The 26,711-nt window shown below is 51.6% G+C and overlaps 1 protein-coding gene across 5 annotated transcripts; it reads left to right on the top strand.

Moving 5' to 3' along the window:
• The first annotated feature begins 218 nt into the window (after positions 1–218).
• Positions 219–25,124, top strand: brd4 (bromodomain containing 4). Of its 5 annotated transcripts, none has more exons than XM_072705185.1 (20): positions 219–301; positions 5,856–6,071; positions 13,336–13,696; positions 14,354–14,491; positions 15,566–15,701; positions 15,833–16,344; positions 16,432–16,824; positions 16,987–17,115; positions 17,749–17,970; positions 18,317–18,537; positions 18,688–19,043; positions 19,135–19,245; positions 19,354–19,704; positions 19,905–20,639; positions 20,798–20,907; positions 20,998–21,151; positions 21,242–21,372; positions 21,456–21,661; positions 21,758–22,055; positions 22,460–25,124. In XM_072705185.1, exons 3-20 carry the CDS (start codon positions 13,460–13,462, stop codon positions 22,526–22,528), a joined length of 4,509 nt encoding a protein of 1,502 aa, XP_072561286.1. In that variant the 5' UTR covers positions 219–301; positions 5,856–6,071; positions 13,336–13,459; the 3' UTR covers positions 22,529–25,124. The 5 variants fall into 5 exon arrangements, with proteins under 5 accessions (XP_072561286.1, XP_072561287.1, XP_072561288.1 ...); XM_072705186.1 differs by lacking the exon at positions 219–301 and adding an exon at positions 310–453; XM_072705187.1 differs by lacking the exon at positions 219–301 and adding an exon at positions 479–1,284.
• Positions 25,125–26,711: the final 1,587 nt, after the last annotated feature.

The raw sequence follows: 26,711 nt of genomic DNA on the forward strand, positions 1-26,711 counted from the left end.
CAGCTCTTGGGATAAAGAAATACATAAATTGGTAACATAGCTCGTTGTTCTTTGCTCAAGTCTTGGTTTCTTTATTATTATTATTATTTTATAGGCCTGGGCCATGCAAGTCGAGCATCCCGTTTCCGCCCGTCTGGCTAGCCCGGGTGGGAGAGGGGAGCGGGCGCAGGGGGTCGCTGTGAAATCGCATTAAGCCGCGCGCGGCGTCCATCCTGCGTGTGACGTCAGCGACGTCAAAGGAGCCGTTTGTTCTGGATCACGGAGAGGAAGATCCGCGCGCGCTGACAGCCGATTAAACGAGGTAAATAGACGGCGGAGCGGCCCCATTTCGGTCTCAGGGGCGCGTCAAGCGGTCGCGTTTGCGACAAAGTGTCGGCTTCGCCGCCCGCGTCCGGTGACCGAAAGCCGCGCTGGATTTGTCGTCTCGGGTGTGCGGCGCCAATTGGGCTGCGAGTAAGTCTCAGCGGAGGCCTGTCGCTAAGTGAGTCAAGGAAAGATGGAAACTGGCGAAATGTCGCCGCTGTTTTACACGGCGTTTTTTTAAAGCCGTCGCTGGGTGACCGTTATTTTTTTACGACTGTGGAGCCTCCGTCTCTGTATATCCCTGCCTCAAGTTGTCGCTTCGGATATGGGAGTAAGATGATGAACCTAGCCGAGTTGTTTTTTTTTATGTACAGCCTCAAGGCCGTGATATGTTACGTCCTCCCCGACGTAGCCGATGTTGTGAGAGGTGGTTGCTACGTGTGAAATCTCTCGTACATTCTTTCATGAATACGTACGGACCTAAGTGGTATTCTTGAACGTTGTTTACGTTCGGAGATGTATTTTTGTAATGCGACGAAATTGCATTGATTTTGGCGATCATATGTTTATATCCATACTAGGGAGAGTGTTATATATTTGTAGATGTTTTTTTCCCCGAATTTTTATCTTTGATTTAATGTGAGTCCATGGGCTTCTGCGCGCAAGATGCGTACGCAGAGGCGCAACACTACAAATTGCGTATCTCGTTAGTGTCGCTCTAGACGGTCTCGACTGTGTTCGGGTACATGTAATCTAGTGCTTCGGAGATAAGGCTTAGATGTAATCAAGTTTATGACCCCCTATTTGACAATCGGCGCCCGGCGTGGGTTAAAAAATTTCGCCGAGAATACCGGAATTTGGGATTTTACTAACGGCGCGTTTGGGATTATTGGAAAAGAAATCGAAGCTGTCCGCAGTCGCCATTTTGTGCGTTCCTAGGAAGAGTGAGAGGCGGTCTAAGAGCTCTAAAGAAACCACTCCGTAAGAAACGGCGAGCTACATTTTCCACTTTGAATATGAAATCTTCTGCTGTGTAGACTTTGCTTGTGGTGTTGGATGGCTTTTGTGGCGTTTGAGCTGGCTCTCTGTCGGCACTTACTCATACCTATTGATGCGCAACCGCAGTAGCACGCAGCATCATCCCATGATATAAACATACAATGTCTCCCTTCAGCATCGTCCGCAAGTCCGTACTGTAAACTACATAAAGGCGGTCGAAAGGCTTACCCTCCTTACCCTGACACGTACTGTTTGCCTGCCCGAGTTTGCATCATTCCCCTAAGCCGACATGGAAGGCATCATGTATGCACATAAGGCGTAAAAAAGTCCCCACGAATCATACAGGGCCTTATTTGAGGGTGCTGTGCATAGTTGCAATTTTCATTATCTAAATAAGACAGATGTGGATTATTCATAATGTTAAACGTTGTTTTTCTACGTTGGTGATATCCAATAAAATCTATAAAACTCTTATTTGATGGTAGTGGAGGCTTAGAGGGTGTATTGGACACGAGATGTCTGAATGTCATGGTTTTACTTAACTAACTTACATAAAAATAAACATCTGTTCATTTTATAAGCAAGTTTTAAGTCATTAAAACACATGGTTTGCTACAAAACATCTGGCAGTTGTCCTCTGTTTTGCCCTTACAGAAATATGAATGAAAGCTTCCTTTTGTGTGTGAATTTTTCCAGTGCTGCAGGATTGTTGGTCATGCCTGTCTGTTGCACAGAAAAGCTCTGTGATGATGCCATGATCAGTCATTTTTGCCTTGTCTTTGGTTTGAAAAAACAGTCAACAGTAGAATGGAGAAGGCATTAAAGCAGAGGCAACATTTGTTTAGAGCATAGCGCCCATTAATTTGACCTGCTGCTGAAAAGTCACTGTGCCATTTTAGGCTGGCACCGCGTGTAGTTACTGTAATATTTCAGACGTGACCAGCGAGCTGCCCACACTCATTGCACTTTCCCCCGAGTTTATTCTGCTGGGAAATGGAGAGAACGGTAAAGTGTAAAGTAGAAATGCTTCACCCACGGAAAGTTGAGCTCACTGCCTCGCACCCGAGGTGGCCCCAAGTGGTCTGATTCCCCAGGGATGATCTACGAAATTCCTTGTTTGGAAACTGAGCGCTGAGATGTGCAGCAGTGGTTTTGTTTCAACTCTTCCCAAACAATCTGCAAAGGCTGACACACAGTTTTATGTAGAAGCTGCAACCAGCTGTCCCGCATTTACATTTACTTGCTTATATGAGGTTGTTCCTCCTTTTTAATCTGTTTATATACTTGAATATTTTACTGCAAATTCATTAAAGCTACAACCACACATCCCTTGTCTTACCTTAGCCTCACAAATCCTTTTACACTATTCTGCGTGCTTCTTCCTGCCACAGAACTAGGTCTAATTGTGTACGTGTTTGCTCTATGATGTAAGTCCATAACTGGTGTAAATAATTTGTAAATGAAATGTTTGGGTTTCTCTGAAATTAAAAGGTGCTCTGGTGGGGCTGTGGGTTGTACTGTCTTGATTGATTGAGGTTCGCCCTTCAGGAAGGGCAGACCCTGGCAGGGTGCAGAGCCGGGCCAGCTGTGGCAGTGGGGTGCTCACCCCACCCCCAGGCAAAGCGGCGGGCCTAGTTTCTGCCTCAGAGCTGTGATCAGGAGTGCTCAGCAGAGATTTTCCCCGAGGCCTGCATTGTTTGAAAAGGCTTTGGTCAGTCTCCATAGCTAAGTCTAATGAGGGATAGAGCAGTAACACACAGGTCATATAACATACCTAACCCCCACCCCCCAGCTTCTTTGGCAATAGTATTGTCATGCTCACCACTCCAGTAATTTAAAATAGGAATGCAGTTGAAATGCTCCGTGCAAACGATTTGTAAAAGGGGGAAAGATGATAGAAATGTAGAGTACATGAAATGTAACCATTATTTTCTGATCTGCTTTCAATAGCAGTTTCCAGTAATTCCCAACAAGTCATGATTTAGCAGTTTTAAAACAAATCATGAAGGGTAGGTAAGGAGAGGCTGTGATGTCTATAGGAGTCTTTGACGGAAGAGCTCGACCTTTATATCCTTTTCCATGGAATGGCTACCCCCGTCCGACCAAAACGCCCCTCAGAGCCCGCTAGCGTTTCCTCCTCCGGCGACCGTGTACCGGCCCAACAGCTGCTTAAAATCACTTTAGAGCTCTTTGAATGTTTTTATTCATTCTGGGAAGCTGAGAGGACTTGGAGGGTGGGTCCTTTTTGATCAACCAGCTGTGGCACCACCCTGCGTCCTCTCGCCCACTGAGCTAAGGGGATGAGGGCACGCTGTCAATGTTTAACTTGTGTGTGGCTTTTTGTGTGGTTGTGTGTGTACAATGCTCCTGTTATGTGGGTTAGAACAAAGTGCAGGGAGATAGCAGTGGGATGCCTTGGTCGGTGGGAAAGGTGGAGGTGGTGTATCTGGATCAATCTGCTGTCTGTCAGTCTTATCAAGCAGTTTAGCAGCGTTTCCCAACTGTTTCTTCGGAGACCCCCAGACAGTCCGCATCTTTGTACCCTCCCAGCTCCCAGCCGATAAATAACACCGAATGTCTGGTACAGGTGTGTTGGGATGTGGGCGGATGTGTCCGAGGGTCCTCCAGGATAGGGCTGTGAAAATATCTGGTACAGGTGTGTTGGGATGTGGGCGGATGTGTCCGAGGGTCCTCCAGGATAGGGCTGTGAAAATATCTGGTACAGGTGTGTTGGGATGTGGGCGGATGTGTCCGAGGGTCCTCCAGGATAGGGCTGTGAAAATATCTGGTACAGGTGTGTTGGGATGTGGGCGGATGTGTCCGAGGGTCCTCCAGGATAGGGCTGTGAAAATATCTGGTACAGGTGTGTTGGGATGTGGGCGGATGAGTCCGAGGGTCCTCCAGGATAGGGCTGTGAAAATATCTGGTACAGGTGTGTTGGGATGTGGGCGGATGTGTCCGAGGGTCCTCCAGCATAGGGCTGTGAAACACTGGCTTAGAGAATCTCTGCACGTTTGAATTGCTTGTGCAAGGAAATTAAGATCTGCTAAAATGCTAAGCTCGAACTTGTGGCTTTTTGTGCGTGAGTCAAGCGTATCAGCAGATGGCATGGTAGGTGTGGGGGGGGGGGGCGGATGATGCCCTTGGGATGTGGCAGCGGTGTGTGAAAGAATGGCATGTGCAGAGACTGTCAGTCATGCACACTCTCTGCTCAAGTGCTGCAGCATCTCCTGATGTGGCAGTTTGAGTTTAGTATGTGATATTCTACTAATCCGCATACGCTCACTTAGCATTGGGTGTGTTTTAGAGCTCTGGGTCTGTGGCTGTGGTCCACCTGGGTGTCAGGATGGCTTGGAGAGTATTAACACAGCATTTTAGAAGTATTGTCAGAGTGTGCTGGTATGCACACACCTCCCACTTAGCACTGCCCGCTGTCTGGGGGCTGGCATCGTTTTGCATTCGTGAGGTGGACACGATTGGTTAGGATAGCTGGGAACCGAGAATCTGGGCCAGGTCGTCGTCAGAGGCACGCACACCTGTCCGTGCACTGCTGTGCAGCTGGAGGGAAGCGGGGCTGTGCTGCTCAGATGGTTTTAGTCACTGTTTAATTTTCGCTATTGTCAGGATTCATTTTCTCATCTCTTGTTGGGGTTGTATATATTCTTCGTGTCCTCCAAAAAAAAAAAAAAAGTTGATATTCATGTGTTGGTGCAGTTGCCATGGAAACCCCACTGTCGGCCTAGTTGTGGCTTTAACCGGTTCCTGGAATGAAAGAAAGGGATGGTGGTATGGTGTAAGGAAGAAGGAAAAATGGCAGGTCTCTACACTGTGGGTTCTGGGTACAGGCGTCCGGCGGGGCTACCCCAGAGCGTTATCCCCGAGGAGTGGATCTCTGCATCGTAGCTTTTTCACAAGGATGTCGAAGTTCTAGGGTTGGCTGTTTTGGCCAAGCGTGTCTTGGTATGTGCTGTATTGTCCCTGAGAAATCCAAAAATCCCCCCCCAACATCTACTTGAATGATTTTTCTCAGTATTGATCAGTTTCATTCAGTGTTAGCAGCTAAGGTAATTTGTAGTTAATATTACTATATTTTATAATTAATATTACTTGTTTCTATTAATAATTATCAACCAATCTGTTAGGTGGACATGCCTGCTAATGTGAACAGCCTTCTCCTTCAGACAGTGAATCACATGGCTGCAACTGAATACATAGCCCAGACAGGGTCAAGAATTTCACGTATTGTTCCACTAAGCCTTAGAACAGCTAAGACGCCTGATCTGAGTGCTTTTTGAATGTGCTATGATTGTTGGTGCAGCCATGGATCTGAAACCATCGGCTCCCACCATTTATTCAGAAAACTCAGTATCCGTTGTATTGCAGGTTGTGACGTTTCCGTTCCGTCTGCATTGTCTCATGAGAGTCGAAGAAGCGCATGATCTTATTACGTCAATATGAGTGCTGATGAGAATAACAGGGGTTTGGGGGTGCGTTTCTGCTTTAATGAGTGCATCCAGACCAAGCGATTGATTCTCCTTTGTTGGCCTTTCCAGGTGCGGCCCCTGTTCTCAGAAACTGACCCCCCACCCTCACCTTCACCTCTGCACACCCAAGCAAGCGTGTCAACAGAGCCACAGGGGTTCTGGCGCAGTGTGACCAGGGGCTACCATCCACGTTTGGGACTGGTAAGGGCAGTTCCTCTGCTTAAACGGACCGGAGAAGATGAGCTCCTTCAGATAGGAGCCGTCGCACAGAAAAAACACCAATATGTAAGTTGAAGCACCTTATTGCTGTATTTGAATGAAATGATGAGTTTTGTTTGAGAAGCTGTAGAGATGCATGGTGGCAGGGTGCAGTCAGAGATTGTTGGGGAATGGATGTGGGGGAGTCCTTCCCCTGTCCTTTGCTCTTGAGGATTTTCAGTCTGACTAGCGCTGTTGCATTCTTTGGTCAATGGTGGGAGTGATTGCAAGGATTCATGGTCATATTTGCAAGGGCAGCAGCTGGTGCTGGGGCTCTCCAGTGGTATGCACGTGCCTGTTCGGGTGGGGGGCCGCGATGACTCTGACCAGCTGTTTGGATGCTTTCTTTTTTCAGGGGGGATGGGTCCTTAAGGCAGGTGTCCTAGTGATTAGGGATTCAGCCCTCGAATTGATGAGAGCTGTGCAGAGACAAAGATGGGTGGGGGTTGTGCACCTCTGAGATTGTTGTGTGCCCCCCTCCTTTGTGGCTCGAGTGCTTTACATTCACCTCTACAGCCTACAGGCTGAGGTTTTTACATATGTTGTTACCATCATCCTTGTTCAGTGGTGTTCCTTCCTGTGTGCAATGCGAAGTGGCTGCCCTCTAGAGTTTAGAGGGGTGCTGTGTATGACAGAGGAGAGGGAGGTAACGATGGAGAAAAGGAAAGGACGGCATGCATGTGTGTGTGTTGGTGGGCGGAGCTTAGTAGTACAGAAGGAAGCAGCAGGGGTAGCTGGGAAGTCGCTTTTCCTCACATCTGCTCCCCCTGGCCGTGTCTGGGAGCAAACCGACCAAGCTGTCCACTCAGCTCCGTACCTAAAACCTGACCCTGTTCGCCCTCTTTGCCCTTGGGAGACACAGAGTACAGCCCACCTCCCACGCCCCAGCCCCCGGCTGGCTGTCTCCTTTCAATGCAGCAGTGAAGTCCCTCATACCGTAGGGGCACCAGTACTACAAATACTGAGGTCACAAGGGCAGTGATGCAAGCAGGCGATTAATTCATTTCGCGCTAATACTGGAGGCTAGAGTTATACGTGACTGGTGCCCTATGTCACATGATTCAGACACGCAAAACACTCCAGTAACTAGCTGTGTTTGGGTAATAAGTAGAGGGGAGGAGTTGGGGTTTAGTACCATGGCCTGTGTTACACTCTGCTGGTGCGCCATGTATGGTTAAGCTGAACTCTGATGTCTGCCGGGAATATTTCTCGCTTTTGCCCCTGGGGGTTAAAGGGACTCCTCTTGCTTGGTCTCCTCTTCAGAAGGAGCATGCTGCCAGATTCCACTCAGGTCCTCCAGCTCTGGCCAGTCTCTGCCTGTTTCTTTCTCTCTCTCTCTCTCTCTCTCTCTCTCTCTCTCTCTCTCTCTCTCTCTCTCTTTCTTCTCTCTCTCTCTCGCTCGGGAAAGTGAGCGCGGGGCGGGGTGGCACTGACAGTGCCTGGGTTTTCACCAGAAAAGAAACCAAAACCGGTCTGCTCTTCCCCTTTTGTTTCGCAATACCATCCGCCAGTCTGTGCAGCTGCCAAGCTCTCCCTCTGCATCCTGGATGGAGGGATGGAGGGAGGTGCAGATGGCGGGAGAGAAGAAATGAACAGAAGCTGAGTCAGTTTAGAGCCAGGAAATGGGGGAGGAGTAGACGGCCGTGGTCTTTTTTTAAATGGAAGGCGAACGTGTTTCACACGCCAGGCCCAACTGCGTGGCGACTACGGCAATAATTTATTCCAATCGTCCCTTTTGATTGCGTTTTATTTAATTTTCAGGCAGAGGGCAGCTGAATGCTGTTTAAAGCATCCGTCTTCCATCTGCTTACCCAGGACAGGGACGCTGGGGGGCTGGCACCTATCCCATGCAGCATCAGGCCTGGGGAAGGGGCAGGGGTATACCCTGGACTGGATACCAGTCCACTGCAGGGCACATACTTACAGACCCAATCACATGCTATTTTAGAGACCTAGCCGCATGTCTCTGAGGGTGCTGGAGAGCCCGGGGAAGCCCAGGAAATGGGGGGCAGGGGGTGGAGGTGGAATTCACCCTCCCCCCCCCCAAACTCTGGAGGTGTGAGTCAAAACAGCTACGAACTGAGCAGTTGTTCCGCCACCAAAGGGTGTAGTTTAAAAGTTTAGGGCCGATATTATTTTCAGAGATTAAGATTTAAGTTTGTTTGCTTCTAAGCATTCTGATTATCATCTGCAAGATTTACTTGGATATTAAAAAAGAGAAAATCTGTGGACTGGCTTATTCCGTGGGGGTGAGTAAGCTGTTCACCGGTGATGTTCCCCAGTTTCGGCGCGTGGTGCAGAGCAGCTCACAGGTTCGGTTCAAGGGCCGCTTGGTACTCTGTGTTGGTCTCTGTTGGCTGTTTGCTTAAAGCCAGACCCAGGCTGGTATTGGGTCCCGGGTTTAAACGGTGTGTCATGTTCTGTCGATGGTCGTACCTGTACACTGTTAATAGGTCTCTCAGGTTATCGAAGGACACTGAGCTCTTTATTTCATTATTTCTGTACTATAGGCTGTTGTGTGGATCCTTTTGTCTGTTATGGTGAAGTCTAGACTTGTGTGAATGTGGGAGATGCGTCGGTAAAGGGGAGGTGCTGGGGGGGGGGGGGGGGTATACCAGGAGGGAAAGGCAGATAAGCGAGCCCACAATTTAGTGTGGGGGAGGGGTGGGGGGGCAGGGCCCGAGGGGTGAAAAGGAAGGAAAGAGACAGGGAGGGGTGGAAAGGTTGTGTGTGTGTGTGTGTGTGTGTGTGTGTGGGAGAGCAGTTAGGGAGAAAAGGAGGGCTGAGCGAGAAAGAGAGAGAGCGAGAGAGTGAGCGTGCGAGAGAGAGGGAGGGGTTGACGAGTGCGCAAGAGCAAGTGAGCAAGATCGGGAGGGGAAGGGGTGGGTTTAAAATATCCTCCACGAGGAAGCGGAAGAAAGCCATATTTGCTGGTGTGGAGCTGCACGCCACTCTTTGTGTGTGTGTGTATGTGTGAGAGAGAGGGAGAGAGAGAAACGCTCTGCCTGGTTCTTACTGGGCCGTTCTCGCCTATCTTCCCTCTTTCTGTCTCTCTCTACCCCCCACCCCCCTACCGTGTGTGTCTGTGTGTTTCTGTGGGAGCGAGCGAGCGGGGGGCCCGGGGATGGGCGCACAATGGGGCCGGCCTGTGGAGACGGGGCGGGCGACTCACTGAGGGGGGGAGGGGCGCAGCGGAGGCTGCTCCACACGGCCAGCGCAGCCTGCCTGCCGCGGCTCCCTCCCAGCCTCGGGGGCTCCACTCTGGGCTCTGGCCTCCAGAACTACCCCCTGGCCTGGACTGTGGATTAAAGTACGCTTTGGCTCACCGGGGCCCGGGAACGGAGCTGTCTGGAAACTAGGCGAGTTGGACTGGAAGGGGACCAAACTTCTGTCGCCTGATTCGTCGCTGCTGGTTCTGGTGGATTTGTTTCCTTTTGATAAACTCCTAAATGGATTACAGGATGCACGCCAAGTCAAGCGACGTGCTGGATTTCCAAACCCTGGATGCCCTTTTGGAAAAAATTGCTCGTTACTCGGTCCCAGTGAAAAGGTAATAGACCAGAGCTTTAAAACGTTTGCGTACATGTCGCGTCTCAGCCATATGCAGTGTCTTTATTTTGCGCGCCGTCGGGTTCAAAGTCCGCCAGCGTTTGCACTGAAGTTTTCTCAACTCTGTGTCCGTGTAAACGCAGCGAGATCCGCGCGTGACGCTAACCTCTGGCTAATCGCGATGCCTCCGGAGCCATTTGTGGCCATTCCTTACCATTGTAGCGAAAGCAGAGTGTTTCGCAAACGTAGTCGTTTGCTGGGCAGAGACTGTATTGTTATCTGCAGAGGAGCCAGATCTTTCCTGGGCTGGTGTCCTGGTTGGGGGGGGAGGGTGGGGGGCTGTTTAGAGGCACAAGGACTGGGTGTACTCATCACAGTAGATAGGGCAGCTCTCCCGACCAGGTTCCGGGTCTCGCTCTCCTCCCCGAGGGTCTGTTGGCGTTTAGCGGGCCGTGACACGCACGCTGCTCTCAGCTGCTTTGCTGCCTCACACTTCCTTCATGGCCGCCTTTGTTTCTGGCTCAAACCGAGTAAAATCACACGTCGTCCGTTTCCTCCTTGTGAAAGTCCCTCCTCGGAGGCGCTCAGAACTGCTTGCCGTCGATGTCTATGTTAACGTAAATGAGAAATTCCGAGAAAATGTCACTCATTGGTCATCTGCTTTAAAACATCTGGTTTAAAAAAAAAAAAGTCTTGGCAATACAGTGGTATGTAGCATGTTTATTGCTTGGGATTAATAGCCGTAGCTATTAATTATTCTGAGGGCCTGTTTTTCTAGCGAAATGTCTGTTTTCAGCATATAGATCAGTGTTTCCCAATTCAGTCCCTGGAGACCCACAGTTGGTCCATGTTTTTGCTCCCTCCCAGCTCCCTGCCAGACAGTCCACATTTTTGCTCCCTCCCAGCTCCCGGTAGAGCAAAAACATGAACTGTCTGTGGGTCCCCGAGGACCGGATTGAGAAACACTGGTATATATGTACAGAAGGATAACAGGAAGACCCCCTTGTTGAATCAGCAGCCTTTTCCATGTACCGGTCCACACCCCCCACTGCTGAAGGAGGAGAAATGTGCTGCTCTGAGGCTCCCCACCCAGTCCCTCACCTCCCAGTGACACATCTACCTCATTGTGAAGTGTTTGGAGATCATTCTTCAAGGATTAGTCTGTCCAGTCTGAGTCAGCGCATGGAGAGGTCTCTCCTCCTTCCTTCACTTGGATTGTGTTGTCTGAGTTGCTCCGAGAGATTTGTCCTCTGGTTCATGTGAGGCCGGCGAGTGAGGAAGACGAGGTGCTGCCCTTAACGTGAGGAAGGAATAGCTGGGAGGAGGATGTACATGCCAGGAAGCCCCCCCCCCCGTCCCCCTTGATGACCCTCCTCTCTGCCTGTCGGCACATGTCGCCCCAGAGTTTACAGAACTGAAGGGATGGGGGCGGCGGATCAGCATACTCCTCCTCTGAACGCTTCACGGCTGCCCCCCACCCGCAGCAGTTCCTGTCCTCTGGACCCCCCACCTTCGGCAGATGGCTTCACATCTGTGAGGATGGCGCTAACCTGCGTGCGCGCGGGGGGGGGTGGGGGGGGTGTTGCCAGTGTTCTGACCTCACAAGATCACGTCCGTTCTCTGCCTGTCTGCCTGCTGGTTTCCCGGTTCTCCTCGCTCCGCTCGCGTATATTTTTAGCCAGTGAGTTCAGGAGTTATATTTTGGCTAGAGGTGGCCTCGGGCTTGAGGCTGCCGTTCAGGTCCGTCTTGAACAAAGTATCCTGTGACCTGGGATTGGAGGAGGAGAGTCGTTCAGAGCTGCTGCTATTCACCACATAGCTTTGGGCTTTCTAACAGCCGGTGGGGGTGGGGATGCCGTGGACTGTTTGGACCTGACTTGGGACTGTTTTTTTCTATACTTAGGAGTCAGCGTTCTTTAAAATTTGTTTCCTTCCAATTTATGTGATGGTATCACTTGTGTGTCAAGTGATAGAAGGTTCATTTTTCTCTAGGTGTTTGAAAGGCCTTAGATACCTGCCCTCTGCTGAATGTAACATGCTGATTAGGGTCATGCTGTGATGCCTCCAGCGCCTGGCCCTTGATGTCTTCCCCTGCCCAAACCAAGTTATGAGTGTAGGACTGATGTGAGGAGTGGAAAGCCCTGGGCCCTGCCTACTTGCAGACTTGCTCGCATTACTGGATAGATATTTATGTTGCTTCTCATAATGTGAAGGTTCCCTCACTGAAATTTCCCCTAAACTGCTGGTAGCTGCTGGTCCCGCAGGCTAGCAGCTCCCCTGACCTTAAGGTCATGGGCTTCACAGTGCTGAGGGGTGGGGGGGATTTCCCCTTCTCTTGTGTGGGACATCCTGCACCAATGCTGGTAACCAGCCGATGACCCCACTGTCTTGACAATAGTCACTTTCCAGCCATTAAGTAATAAGCACACACCTTAATCAGAACCAGAATGTGGGCTGCAGTATCATCCTTTCTGATTGAATGGTGTAAAGGCAGAAGCTCAGGAAATGTGGCACAATTTCCCATAAAACAGCATGCTGTGATCAGATTCTCAAGAAATCAGAGAATCCGTCTCATTTATTCCACGTCTCTTATCTAACTGAAGGCTGTATTCTGGAGTTTTTCTCCTTAAAATGAAACTATCATTGATTCTTAGTGGTTTACTCGGCTTATCAAGCCACTTTTACAGTTCAGAGTGAACTATTTGAACCAGTGGTTTTCAGATATTCTCCATCTGCAGTAGGTCAGCCCTCCCACCTGCCTGTTCTGTCACTACTCTTCAGACTGGTAGTCCAGTGCTCTGCTGGAGGCCCTGATAGGTGTTGTGGCATACCTCGGCCCCCGTTCTCATGTATGTGCAGAGACGCATGCACGTGTAAACATGCGTCACACTGATACTGGGTTCGGAGTGTTTGATCTCAGGATGGCTCACGAAAGGTACCAAAGACAGATGAAAGAATTGCCGTTTATTGTCCCAGAATGTGTGGTTCACAGACTCCCGAACACCTTCTCCGACCTGTGGCAGCCATGCCTGCTGCAGATGACAGAACTTGAGATGGAGAGTCCCTTCAGTGCCTTGTGGCTTTGCCTTATTCAGGAGGGGATCGATGGACCCTTAAGGAGTTTCATGTCCTCCCCCGGCCTTTACGATTCTGTCCCCGACATCCACTTCAGTCTGGCTTTTATTTCCAGCTCCGAGGGCTCTTCAGATTAGATGTGGGTCACTAGCAGAAGGGAGGGGAGTTGATGTAATCCTTAAGCCATCTCTGTGGGGGGAAAGGACACCACATGCTGAAGTGATGCAAGGTGCCCTGGAAATTAGCTTCTGGGTGGGGGGGGGGCACTGGGTATGAGACTCAGGGTGTGATTGTTATGGTGAATAGTCAGTCCTCGCCAGATGAAGAAACTGAAGGTGATGATGGTGTGTTGGGAGGACGTGTTTCCTGTCCGAGTTTGATAACTTTGAAGGGTGGTTATGTTTGACACCTTATTATTGGCTTAAATATTGGCTCATATTTAATGAAAAGTGTGCATGAAACTGCATGAAATGGAGGCTTTGCTTGTACATTTAGGATGAAGGAGAGTCTGTATATAGGGGAAGCTTACTGAACTCATGGTGGCGGTGACCGCTACGATGTTGTGATGTCGATGGTCATACGACTGCTGGCAGTATGGATTTGGATTGTAGGGGTTGTGTGATGATGGGTGTCCCTGGGTTTGACCTTTGCTTCTGTTCCTCCACAGAGAGCCCGGTGAGGAGTGCAATGGGATCCACAGTGCTCTCCCAGTGGAGTCCGTGCCGGAGTCGAGACTGAACGAGTGGGGTCCCCCTGTCCCCGCACACGTTCCCCCGCCCCTCCCTGCTGGCATGGGGGACGGCCTGGACGGTGCCCAGATGTCCGGGGGCAGCAGCAGCCATGGGCAGCCCTCGGCCCAGTCCTCTACCTTCAACCCCCCACCCCCCGAGACAACGAACTCCAACCGACCCAAGCGGCAGACCAACCAGCTTCAGTACCTGCTGAAGACGGTGCTGAAGTCGCTCTGGAAGCACCAGTTCTCCTGGCCCTTCCAGCAGCCTGTCGATGCTGACAAGCTCAATCTCCCGGTGAGTCCTACAGACCCCACTCCTGCTTGGGAGAACGAAACCCTCGTGAAAGACACCCTGACGAAAGCATACCGACATTTATTTGAACAAGTCAATAATTTAGTCCCTAGAAGGTTTTTTTGGGTCATAATTTTTATGAAAGCGGGAAAGTGATTTGCTTGGCGATCTAATTACCACATTCCATTATCTCAAATCATATTCGAGAACGTCCATTGCTGATGAATCACCAAGCAGCTGTGTGTGTATTTTAAGATGCTGAGGGTTTTGAACCTTATAATTTTTTATTTTTTGGGAGGGAAAATCTTAGTCTGGCAAATACCTAATGATTGCTATGTATTGTCTTGCTAAAATGTATGAAACATTGATATTAATTTGATCCATATATAGTTTCGGTTGTTCAGATGCTAATATTAATGAAAACCTTGGCATCGCTGGCTAATGAAGCAGCGGTTAAAGGTCGGGTCTCTGTATTGGCGGGGATCCTGGTGGGCTTCTATCCATTCAGGTGTCTAACCGATGGCTGAGACACGTCCAGAAACTTCGGTGTGTTTAAATCATGACCTTAAATGCCAGGGTCTCTCTCTCAACTCGTATGTTGCCTGTGTTCTTGGCCGCTGTAATGCAAAGCTAACGAATGTGAACTTCTCTCTTGTTCAGGACTATTATAAGATCATTAAATGTCCTATGGACATGGGAACCATTAAGAGACGGCTGGAGAACAGCTACTACTTGAACGCCCAAGAATGTATCCAAGACTTCAACACCATGTTTACCAACTGCTACATCTACAACAAGGTATGGCGCCCCTGCTGGGTTCTGAGGTGCTGTGTCGTCTTGGTGGAAGTGTCAAGACTTCAAGAGATGTTAGGGCGTGATGGTGTTGCAGGTTCAAATTTAGAATGGAGTGCTGTGTGGCTGCTAGTTTGACTATTCTTCTGCTTTTCCTTGGGTTTATTCATTTATTTACATAACTCAGGAAATGCAAGAGTATATGTGCACCTGCTCCCATTCTTGGTAAGCAGGATATTTTCTCACTTAGCTTAAGGAATTTGGTTTGTTAAAGCTGGTAGGAATTGTGCCGTTTTGTGAGGCTTTGGTTCCGCGGCTCGTCCGACCGCGAAGTATATGGAGGAGAACCCATGTGGCTTGGAGGTGAGATCCACCTTCGCCTCCCGCATGTTATCCAGGCCGGTCACCTGCTCCTACGTGCAGGAGTGACACACTTAGCGCTGGTAGGGAGCGGAGCAGGATCTGTGTCAGAGCCTGTAAACTGGGGCACGCAGGATGGAAAAGCATGCGGCCGATTGATGACAATCAGGCATGCAAAGAGGACTCGGGAGAGCAGAATATTTTTAAGCGAGATGTATTTTCATACAACTTGCAACTTACACAGCGGTTTGGGGGGGAAGAAACAGCCGGATATATCTGTCGCAGGCAGCCACAGCTTGTGAGACCTGAATCTGTAGTATTTGGAAAAGAGAACATCTGCTTGGGATTGATTCAGCTGTGGAGCTTGTTTGAACTCCTGGTCCTTGCACATTGGCTGCCCATATTGACCTTAGCGAGAAATATCCCGTCTGGCGTTTCTCTGCTCTCGCCCTGAAAAGTCTCGGGTCGGCCTTGTGGATGAGATGCTGTATCCTAAACGACCCCATTGCATTCTCTGTGGAGCTGTTTTCCAAGGTCCGGATGCCGCTAATGGTTTCTATAAGCAAGAGTGGTCTGAAAGTCTTGAATTAGCTTTAATGGGATTTTTAAAAAGTTCTTTTTGGCCAAACAAAGAGAAGTGTGATTGTGTATCGATGTGCTTCTAGTGCTCGGTGCACGACCCGATGTGGACATGCGTGACCGGAGTCTCTGTGCCCACAGCCCGGAGACGACATTGTCTTAATGGCCGAGGCTTTGGAGAAGATGTTCCTGCAGAAAATCTCCGAGATGCCCCAGGATGAGATGGAGATCACAGTCATGACGGGCAAAGGGCGTGGCCGGGGGCGCAGGGATGGAGGTAGGGAGCTGGGCGTAGTACACTGTGCTGTCACATGGGGGCACTGTTCGGCTGAACGGCAGTGCATTTCTTTCTGGTATTCTTGGCTTTCAGAGATCTCTGTGAAACCGATCCTCTCTGTTTCCTTCTAGGCCTGAGCGTGAAGCCTGGCTCCGCCCTGGACTCGCCCTCCTCCACCCCCCACACACGCGCCCTGTCTGCCCCGACTGTAGCGCCACAGACGAGGGGACCGCCCGCCCCGCCCCCTCCCCCAGCTATGCCCCGCGTCCCTCCCACCCTCAACACGCTCGCGCCTCCGCCAGGGCCACCCTACTCTCTGCCGCCCCACTCTCTGCCACCCCACTCTCTCCCACCTCACTCTCTGCCGCCCCACTCTCTGCCGCCCCACTCTCTCCCACCTCACTCTCTCCCACCTCACTCTCTGCCACCCCACTCTCTGCCACCCCACTCTCTGCCACCCCACTCTCTGCCGCCCCACTCTCTGCCGCCCCACTCTCTGCCGCCCCATTCTCTGCCACCCCACTCTCTGCCACCCCCTGATTGCATAAGCCAGGCTCCCATCATGACCTCGGTGCCCCCTCTGGCCCAGACCACCCTGCCCCTCATGTCCCTCCCTCAGGCAGCAGCTCCGCCCCTTACGAAAGTGAGTGTAATGGGAGGGATGGCTTCAGTAAGGACAGCAAACCTCTGCCTCCATGCTAACAAGCCTCCTCCCCCCGCCCCCACGCAGCAGAGGAAGAGCCAGAAGAGAAAAGCAGACACGACCACGCCCACGGCCAACGACCAGCTGAGCGAGTCCTCACCCGCCGCTTCTGAGCCCAAGTCCGGCAAGTCGCTGCCACGCCGCGAGAGCAGCCGGCCGGCCAAGCAGCCCAAGAAGGAGGCACCGGACTCCCAGCACCATCTGGGCGTGGGCATAGGTGCGGCCCTGGGTGCGGGTGGGGCCCCGGGCCCCAAGCAGCAGGAGCAGCTGCGGTACTGCGCCGGCATCATCAGAGACATGCTGTCCAAGAAGCACGCAGCCTACGCCTGGCCCTTCTACAAGCCCGTGGATGTGGAATCGCTGGGGCTGCACGACTACTACGACATCATCAAGCACCCCATGGACCTGGGCACCATCAAGGTGAGAGCCTCAGGGGTGACGTGTAACCGCATGCTGGCACGGCAGCACCAGTTCCCCGGGGTCGTCATATCTAGGGTGTGTGGAGAATACATTCTGGGGGCCAGGGAGGCTTCTGTAGCGCTGGGGTTAAGCTCCGCTCTCCATCCCGTTCCCCCATCCCAGTCAAAGCTGGACAGCAGGCAGTACAGGGATGCACAGGAGTTCGCAGCTGATGTACGGCTGATGTTCTCCAACTGCTACAAGTACAACCCGCCGGACCACGAGGTGGTGAGCATGGCCCGCAAACTGCAGGTGAGCGTGCTGCCCTCAGAAGGGCTCTACGGTGTGTGTTAATAGTACCAGTCAAAAATCTGGACACACCTGCTTTTATTGCATTTTAGCTATGTTATTCGCCTTACGGTAAAAGACCTCGAGGCAGTGAGGTATATTGCAATGACCGAGAATTTTCTTAAATTTTAAACAATTCAGAATAGCTCCCTTTTGCTTCGATGACAGCATTGCAGAATCTTGCCATTCTTTCAGCCAGCTTCCAGATGTAGCCACCTGGAATGCTTCTCCAGCAGCCCTGAAGGTGTTTTCACAAGTTTTGAGCACAATTTGGCTACTTCGCTCTTGCTCTTTGAAGCAACTCATCCCAAACCAGCTCTGTGGGGTTTAAGTCGGGGGGTTTTGGGGGCCAGGTCATCTGTCACAGCACTCTCCGTCTCTGTCCTTATTCACAAGATAATACAGTACTTGCATAACCCCAAGATATGCTTAGGGCTGTTATCTTGTTGGAAAAACAAATAATATTCAGTAGGTGTGCCCAGAGTTTTGACTGGTGCAGTATATGTGTATGTAGATTTGCACATTTAATATTCTGCCTCACGTATTCCTCGTAACCACACCTCCTTCTTCCACGCTCACTATCCCCCTTCCCCCTAGGACGTCTTCGAAATGCGATTCGCCAAAATGCCGGATGAACCCGAGGAGCCCTCAGCCACCACGCACTCGCACGGGCTTCTCTCCGCCCCCGTCAAGCAGCAGCCACCGCCGGCACCACCTTCCTCCTCCGACAGCTCCAGTGATTCCTCCTCCGAGTCGGAATCCTCCACAGACGACTCCGAGGAGGAGCGGGCCCAGAGGCTGGCTGAGCTCCAGGAGCAGGTGGGAAGATTTGATCCCCCATTTTTTTTATTTTATTTTTTTTTGACAGCTGATTGGCTGACATTTTGATTGACGGACAGTCTGACCTATCAACCTGTTAAGCCACCAGTTGAAGTGTATTTTGTTAGGCAAGGAGGGGCAAAAAAAAAACTGCCATTTTGTTTGGAAGTTCACAGTCCCCCTCAAGGTCTTTGTGTTTAGGATCTCTCTGCTATTTTCGTTTTAGAATGCAGGGGGTGGGGTGGCGGTTGTATGGTTGTTAGAGTCAGATTAGGCTGGTTGTGTCTGCGATCATGGCTCACACTGACCCATGATCCCCCCCCCCCCCCGCAATCCCCCCCCACAGCTGAAGGCGGTACACGAGCAGCTGGCAGCTCTGTCGCAGCCCCAGACTAGTAAACCGAAGAAGAAGGAGAAAGACAAGAAGGAGCGCAAGAAGGAGAAGCACAAGAAGAAGGCTGGCGGGCCTCCCTCACTGCCCGAGGAGCTGCAGGAGCCGCCCATACAAGGCCCCAAGAAAAGCAAGAGCAGCAAGGAGCTACTGCCCAAGAAGAGCAAAAAGCCCAGGTAGGGAATGACCAGCCTGGCCTGGGGGCCTCACCACAAGCAGGGGGGCCACAAGCGATGCTAATGATCACAGTACTAACACTGGCTTTAGGGTCAGGGGTCACCGGGGTGCCTGCTGTCTAACCAGTGTCTCCATCCTGTACCCCACAGTAAAAAAGAGGCGTCGAAGAACGGCCGGTCCGCCCCCCCGAGCGGCCAACTCCCTCCCCCGTTGGGCCCAGCTGCTAGCGGAGACCCAGAGGAGGATGTGGGGAGTGCGGCGGGCGGGCCGGAGCACTGCAAGCCCATGTCCTACGAGGAAAAACGACAGCTGAGCCTGGACATCAACAAGCTACCGGGTGACAAGCTGGGCCGCGTGGTGCACATCATCCAGTCCCGCGAGCCCTCACTCAAGAACTCGAACCCCGACGAGATCGAGATCGACTTCGAGACACTCAAGCCCTCCACACTGCGCGAGCTCGAGAGATACGTCTCGTCGTGCCTGCGCAAGAAGAAGAAACTGCCTGGTGGGTGCAGGCTGCAGTGCACGCGCGCGCCTACAGGGGGCAGTGTGACCTGTGTCTCTGTGCGGGACTGATGCACCTCTGTCCTCCGCAGTTGCCGAGAAGACAATGGAAGCGATGAGCTCAATGAAGACGAAGACCGGCTCTTCGTCTGACTCGGGAAGCAGTGAATCTAGCTCCTCTGACAGCGAGGCATCCGACACTGGTGAGAGTTTCACCACCGTTCACATTTACGCACTTTTACACAAGCGTCTGTGAAGGTGTGAGAGCTGGGAGACAGCGTGGCTGGATTCTTCTCGCTTTCTTCTCCCAGGCGTCATCTCCAAGCAGAAGAAGAAGAGCCACTCTGGGAAGGAGGGCAAGAAGCCGCATCCCCAGGCGATGGGTGCCAGCGCCCCACCACCCATGACCCCGGTGGTTCAGCCCGCGCCGCCACTGAAGCAGCACCCCTCGCCGCCGGCCTACGTAGCGCCTTCTGCGCCGGCTCTGGACCCCTCACAGCTACTGGGCGGCACCTTCGACTCACTGCCGCACTTCGGCCAACAGCTGCGGCACCTGCCATCACCGCCCCCACACCTCAATGCCCACGCGCCCGCTGGGCCTGCCTCACCCCTGACCACCGAGCCGCACCCCTTCCTCAACCAGCACATACTCACCACCCCAGGTGCGTCCCGCCGATCCGAACAAGCCATGCCCTTCAAGCCGGAATCGGGCTCTCGAGGGCCGTCTGGCCAGATCCCAGCACTGGGGCTCTGATCCAGGCCGAGGTCGCTCTGTCCTTCGCCACTGTCTGTGGGGCATCTTTGAGTTTTAGTAGCGATTCTACCTTTTCATTCCTCTCCATCCCCCCTCATGTCTCCCCAGCCCTGCACAATGCCATGCCTCAGCAGCCGTCGCGCCCCAGCAACCGGGCCGCCCCTCTACCTCCGAAACCTGCACAGCCCTCTACTCCCCAGCAGCCACAGCAACAACAACAGCAGCAGCAGCCACCGCCACCGCAGCCTCTGCAGCAGGCGCAGCCGCAGCCCCCGAAACCAGCCCTGCCCCAGCAAATGCTGACCCACCTGCAGCCACTGCACCAACCGCTGCGCCCACGGCCCCTGTCTCCACCCACCCTAACCCCCCAGGGCCTGCTCTCAGCCCAGCCTCCGCAGATGATCCTGGAGGACGACGAGGAGCCCGTGCCGCTCAACCCGGTGCAGCTCTACCTGCAGCACCTGCAGCAGGCCCCGCTGTTGCAGTCTGTGCAAGTCCAGTCGCAACCTCCTGCGCAGCCACCCCCACCGGTTCAACCGCAGCAGCAGCCGCCACCCCCCCAGCAGCAGCCGCCACCTCCGCCGCAAGTCCAGCAGGCCCCCCCACCACAGCCACAGCAGCACCAGCACCCGCACCCACATGCCCCACCGCAGCATTCGCAGCCGCCCAGGCACATGCAGCTCCTGCAGCAGCCGCTGGCCTATGTTCCAGGTCCCAGCCAGCTGGCGCAGGTGCAGCAGCAGCACAAAGTGCCCGCAGCCCCTGCCAAAGGGCCGCAGATTCTCCAGCAGCAACAGCAGCATCCATCGCCGCATCAGCACACGCCTGACCCCTACAATGCAGGTGAGGCACGACACCCATGTCCTCTGCAGGTTTTGGTCCACAGCAGGAGACCGACACAACGAATTAGCTCATTAACCCCCTGCTGCGTTTATGCTCTGTCAAATCGCGTCATGCAGGTGCTGATCTGTAACACCTTGCCCTCTTCCGTGTTGTAACAGGACACCTGAGGGAGAGCCCCTCCCCACTGATGATGCATTCCTCCCAGATGCCCCAGTATCCCCCCATCACCCACCCATCTTCCCCGCACAGCATGCAACCCAAGAAGCCTGTAAGTACATCTGTGTGCGACCCCGTGGATCGGCCAGGCTATGTGTGTGACCATAGTGACCGGCCCGTCCCACTCATATTCATGTGACAGGAGCAGCGGGTGCCCTCAGCACTGGCAGGGGTGAAAGAGGAGAAGCTACCCCCCTCGCCAGCATCCCAGGGGGAGCCGTTCAGCCCAGTGCTCCGCCAGGAAGCCAACAAGCACCCAGACAGCAAGCCGCCGCAGCCAGGACACGGGCAGCAACGTAAGCGGGGGGGGGCACATAAGGGTGTGGCAGTGCAGTGTTTGCATGTGGCTGCCCTTCTGCATGTGGCTGACAGGGTTTATCCCTTAGGATCGGACCCCAAGCTCCTGGAGAGCTCGCGTCCAGTGATTCGCTCCCTCGACACCGGAGGCCCGGCCCAGAATGTTCCGGACAAGGACAAGTTCAAACAGGAGCCTAAGACTCCAGTGGCTCCCAAAAAGGTAGGATGGGTCCACTGTTCTGCGTGGGGATCACGGTGGCTTAGGACCGCAGGGTTTAATCCCAGTCCCTCCCATCTCCGAAGGACATGAAGCTGAAGAACATGGGCCACTGGGCCAGCCTGGCGCAGAAGCCTGCACTGGCACCCTCATCCACGCTCAAGTCATCAAGCGACAGCTTTGAACAGTTCCGGCGCGCCGCCCGTGAGAAGGAGGAGCGAGAGAGGGCACTGAAGGCCCAGGCGGAGCAGGCTGAGAAGGAGCGGCTGAGGCGGGAGCAGGAGAGGCAGCGGTGAGGCGGGTGGGGCTTTTCGGGGTATGAAGGCAAGTGTCCCTGTTCTCTTGCTAACATGGTGTACAATCAACTGTCTCGGTCGGTGTTCCGCAGCCGCGACGAGGAGGAGGCAATGGAACAGACCCGCCGGCCCCATGAGGAAGTACGCAGGAGGGCAGAGCAGGTGCAGCAGCAGCAGCAGCCGCCACAGCAGCCCCCGCCTCCTCACACGCAGGCGGCCCAGCAGGTCCAGCAGCCCCCGCCCGTGCAGCCGCCCCAAACGCAGACGCCCTCTGCTTCGCAGCCCCCGCCCACGGCCGCTGCCCCGCAGCCCCCCTCTTCGCAGAGCGCGCTTGACCAACAGAGGGACCTGGCGCGTCGCAGGGAGCAGGAGAGGAGGAGACGAGAGGCGGTGAGCAAAGACTATATGGATTTAACCTTCACCCTAGCTGAAAGCTGATTGGCCCCCACAGTAATGATGAACCTTAATGTATGATTTATACTCCCCACACTATTATAAAATCCTTGAACTGGCCCCAATTAAACATTAAGAAAGCAACTTACACTGCACATTTTCAAGCCCCTGTGTTCACAGGATGCCGGCTATTTAAGAGGTTAATTAATGCCAATAAGTTTGCTCAAGTTTGCTTACCCAAACCAGCCACCCCTATACATCCACAGCAGGGGTCTGAATTCCTGTACTGGGCACCGCAGTCTTGGTACCTTGGAAGTTGGGAGAACCCAGCTAGCCACCTAAACCAATGCGTTCAGCCTGTCAGTCGCTTGTCACCTGACGCCCTCCGTCTCTATTTACAGATGGCAGCCACCATCGACATGAATTTCCAAAGCGACTTGATGGCCATCTTTGAGGAGAACCTGTTTTAAACACAGGAATGCAACTTGGGGAAATACAAAGAGAAACTCACCTGGGGAGAACCATGGACACAGACTCTGGATGAGACAGGGGGACGTCAGCCTGGGGGTGGGGAGGGGGGGTTGGGGAAGGGGGGGGACCAAAGGGACTGAAGTTGAGAGATCCTGCCTGGGGAGCAGCCCGCTTCAAGCTGCCAACGGTGAACTCCAGCACCGGCGGGGGGGGGAGCCTTCTCTAAAACCCCCCGCCCCCAATGACCTCTCGGAGGGGATGGACCTCTCAAAAGCAGGCGAGCGAGTCCCCCATACGTGTCGCCACAGGGACGGGGCACTCACGCCGAGCGCCACCTGACCCGACGACTCACGGACTGGCGGAGTCATAAGCGGACCGACGTCAAGAACACAGTAGCTAACATGCAAACGGTTTCCTGGCCAGGAGAGATTTCACGGATCGCCGGACTCCTGGAGTCAGGCCGGGGGAAACTGAAGACCGCATTTGTTTTGTTTTCGTTTTTTTTTTTTCCCTCCTCCCCTCTTGTGTTTTTCATTACTAATTTGAAGAGAATACATGCAAGCGGGTGTGGGGTTGAGGGGTGGGATTCGGGGGTGGGGGGAGGGACTTGACGTCTTGAGATTTGTAGTATTCTCAGGAGAGGAGGGTAGAGACAACATGCCTTACACTTCTGACCTGTATACATACACAATATAATATATATTATATATACACTCACCTGGAGGTATGAACAATGATACGGATGCTAGTTCAGTCTTGTTGGGAGCTTAGCTCATCGTGCTTTTGTTTTTGTAGGATCTACTGTAAAGGTTTCTCTCTCTCTCTCTCTCTCTCTCTCTCTCTCTCTCTCTCTCTCTCTCTCTCTCTCTTTTTTAATGATCGTTTTCGTTTAGCCCCCTTACAGCACCCTTTGCAGCTGGTATGTATGCCAAACCATTTCTTAGGGTTGACAGTCCCGCAAGGTGTGTGTTTTTTTTTTTTTGTTTTGTTTTTTTTTCCCTAACCCTCGTAAAATGACCTGTATGAGTATTTAATATTTTCCTGTCCTCACCCCTCATAAACAAGCAAGACAGTGCCAGAATCGAAAGCAGAGCTTCTTCGTTTTTTGTTTTTTTTTCCCCCCTCCCTGCCCTCCCCGCCCCCGACAGGTGACGCAGAACAGGGAAGTGGGCCCCTGAGGGCTGGTTGTCATTTCCTGTTTAGTGTGATGTCACAGCTGACAGAGTGATAACTTTCAAAAGGCATCCCCCCCCCCCACCCAGACCCCCCATGTGGGGTTACCGACATGTCAGGAAGGGGATGTGTTTTTTTTTTGAGTACAACGTGATTGCTATGCTTGTATTATAATTCCTCATGCAGCTTTAGAGCATTTTTGCGCACGTCTTCCCCATCCTGCCTCCCAAAGCTGCCCGAAACACCGCGCCAGGAGCCCCTGCCCCAAATAACAGACAGGTAACGCACAGGGAGATGGTAGATGCCATTGTATCGCCCCCTGCAGGCCACACATCCACAGTTTTTCTTTCATTGTTTTTTTTTTTTTTTTTTTTATGTGTGTGTGTGTGTGTGTGTGTGTGTGTGTCTTCAGGAAGGCCCACTTTGCCCCCCTCATAGCCCATGCATGAGTGTGTTCATCTTCAATCGTTTTATCTGGACTGTAAATGGTAGGCACTTCGGAAGCTGTAGCAGATGCAAAAAAAAAAATCAAAAATTGAAAAAAAAATGACTTTTTGAATTTGTATCATTCTTGATTGTAGTGGAGTGTGACTTCCTATTCTGTTGGGGCACCAAAAGGGGATGAGATTTAAGACTCCTCCGATTTTTTCCAAGTTTTTTGCTAGTGTTTTTTCCCCCCATCCAGAGCCTGTATTGTATAATAATTCTAGTTGGCATCTGTTTCCTATTCTTGAAGGGATTCAGGGTGGGTGGGACACCAGTGGGTTTGTGTACAAATAAAAATAGTCAACATGGCATTTTATCCATTTAATATGTTCAGGTTTAAGTCTAGTTTTAGCTGTATTTCTTTATTGTATGCCTGACTCCCCCCAACATACCCCTCCCCAGATCTGTATATCTCAAGTGGAGCTTCAAGAGTCATGGAGCAGATTATATACTGTTTATGTGTGTTTGTTTGTTTGCGTGCGTGGGTGCGTGTGTGCGTGCGTGTGCGTGTGTTGGCAGTGTGGCGACTAGCATTCAGTTTTAAGTGGGGAGGTCACGCTGCCGTTAGTGTGTTCCCCCCCCGCCCCCCCCTTTTCATTTCAGTGAAGTCCACTTATATGAAAGCTTTGTTTAAATAAGCAAGAGAAATCACTCATTTCTTCATTCCTTCATGCCTTCATGTATTCTGATTGTTTTTTCATTTCTTCGTTACCAGTTGGTTATGTGCCATGGATATTCTGTTCAATGAAATCGCTGACCTTTGGCACGGCGAGGTTTTGCTTCATTCAGGTTTACTTTTTTTTTTTCTTTTTTTTTCTCCTTTAATTACTGTTGGTATGTCACTGAGTACGGAGGAGAAAGATTTTGTCTGTTATGATCATGGAATAAACTCATCTCTTTTTTAAAAAAAAAATTAAAAAGAAACAAAAAAAACTACCTTTGTGTCATGGGGCAGGTGTTTGTCTTTATGGAAGGAGGGCATTCTCCCCGCTTTTGTTTGTTTGTTTTTTTTTTGGGGGGGGGGGGGGGGGGAGGCTGATTATACATTGGCTGGTAGGTCTGTGTTAAATCTCGTTTCCCGAGGATGGTTGGTGCTGGAGGACGTTCCAGTCAGTGTCCCGTGGGCCTTTGTTCCCCAGTCCTGTTCATGGTGACCTGCTGCTCTGTCCGAGCTCTCGGTTAGCCTTGGTTTACGTGTTGATTGAATAAATTGCACATTGCAAATCACATGAAATGACGCGTCTGTGGGTTTGCTGTATGGTCTACGGCGCAGTCTCCTCACTGCGGGCCTGACGTGGACTCGAATACCACAGGCGTGAGTAATGCTGTCTCCCTCCCCAAGCAGATTTCTGTGCATGTTGCTGCTGTGTCATTGCATTTCGTTGAAAAACCACACAGTTTTCCCCCTTCGCTTCCTCTTCCATATCTGAGAGTGCTGCCATTCGTCGGCCAATAAGAGCCCCAAGGACTGCGTCAAACACTAAGTGAAGGTGAAGTTTAAATGTCGTGCTGCATTATTCATGAGCCGCGTGAAGGTAATGGGCTTAAATCCCGATCTCATTTGGTAAACAGACATGTCACCTAAGGTTTCCTTCCAAATCTTGTCTTGACACTTTTAAGCAACAGCTGCAATGCTGACCAGACAGGTTTTCGCAGAGAGCTCAGTGTACCAGCGTTTTGACATTGCTGGAGTGATGGAGCTGTGTTGGTGATTACATACAGGACGCTGACACGCGAGCTTGTCGGCCTCCAGCAACTCTAAGACTGGGACAGAAGAAAAATTGTTTCCAGCTTTTCCGGTCTGTGTGCACAAAACGCTTTGGGATTTTCAGAGTTTCCTTGATGTGATTGATAATGTGGCTGTTCAGTGGTACACAGCTACCAGACACCCATGTTGTTGAAGTTTTTGATTTATGTGTTTACATCCTTGACTCATAACAAGAAACTGATGTATCTAAATATCTGTAATAGCACTCCTAATCCAGGGGAAAATAATTGAAGCACATACTGCCCTCTACTGACATGTTTTTGCCAACACACTATGAAATGTAATGGCTGGTTGATCTTTAATCTTGGGAGTTAATTTTAAAACGTGTAATATCCAAAACAAACCTAACATACAAATATCCAGAGTATAAAAATAAGCCTTGGTGTTGTAGTTACTGATGTCTTTCAATTTAATCCTGTCATTCAGTTTAAATTCGTATATGTATTAATTATTGCAATAGGTCACTGTGCCTTTAAGTTCCTCTGGCATATAGCTGAATAAAGGCATTATATCTGACGCGCTGTGATCTTCCCGTCATAAAGACACCTTTCCCATTTGTTCTTACAGACACTGTCACCTTCAGATTACTGATCGGAGCCACTAAAAATTACATAACAGTCCGTTGCATCGAAGTTATGTCACTTTCTGACCAATGGGATTTTCACCTGGAACTGATTGACAGCATTAACAGGACAATGATGATTGGCTGCGCCTATGCGCTGTCCTTTTCACTCATTGGTGAAGTAAAATGCCCT

The sequence above is a fragment of the Paramormyrops kingsleyae genome, chromosome 22 (assembly GCF_048594095.1).
Source record: "Paramormyrops kingsleyae isolate MSU_618 chromosome 22, PKINGS_0.4, whole genome shotgun sequence".
Classification (NCBI taxonomy): Eukaryota; Metazoa; Chordata; class Actinopteri; order Osteoglossiformes; family Mormyridae; genus Paramormyrops; species Paramormyrops kingsleyae.

Bases quoted from the DNA above. Each gene is read 5' to 3' on its own strand.
- brd4 (XM_072705182.1), top strand. From the start codon at position 9,494: ATGGATTACAGGATGCACGCCAAGTCAAGCGACGTGCTGGATTTCCAA. The intron at 15,702-15,832 runs GTAGGGAGCTGG...GTTTCCTTCTAG, and splicing joins CCGGGGGCGCAGGGATGGAG to GCCTGAGCGTGAAGCCTGGC. The intron at 21,152-21,241 runs GTAAGCGGGGGG...TTTATCCCTTAG, and splicing joins GCCAGGACACGGGCAGCAAC to GATCGGACCCCAAGCTCCTG.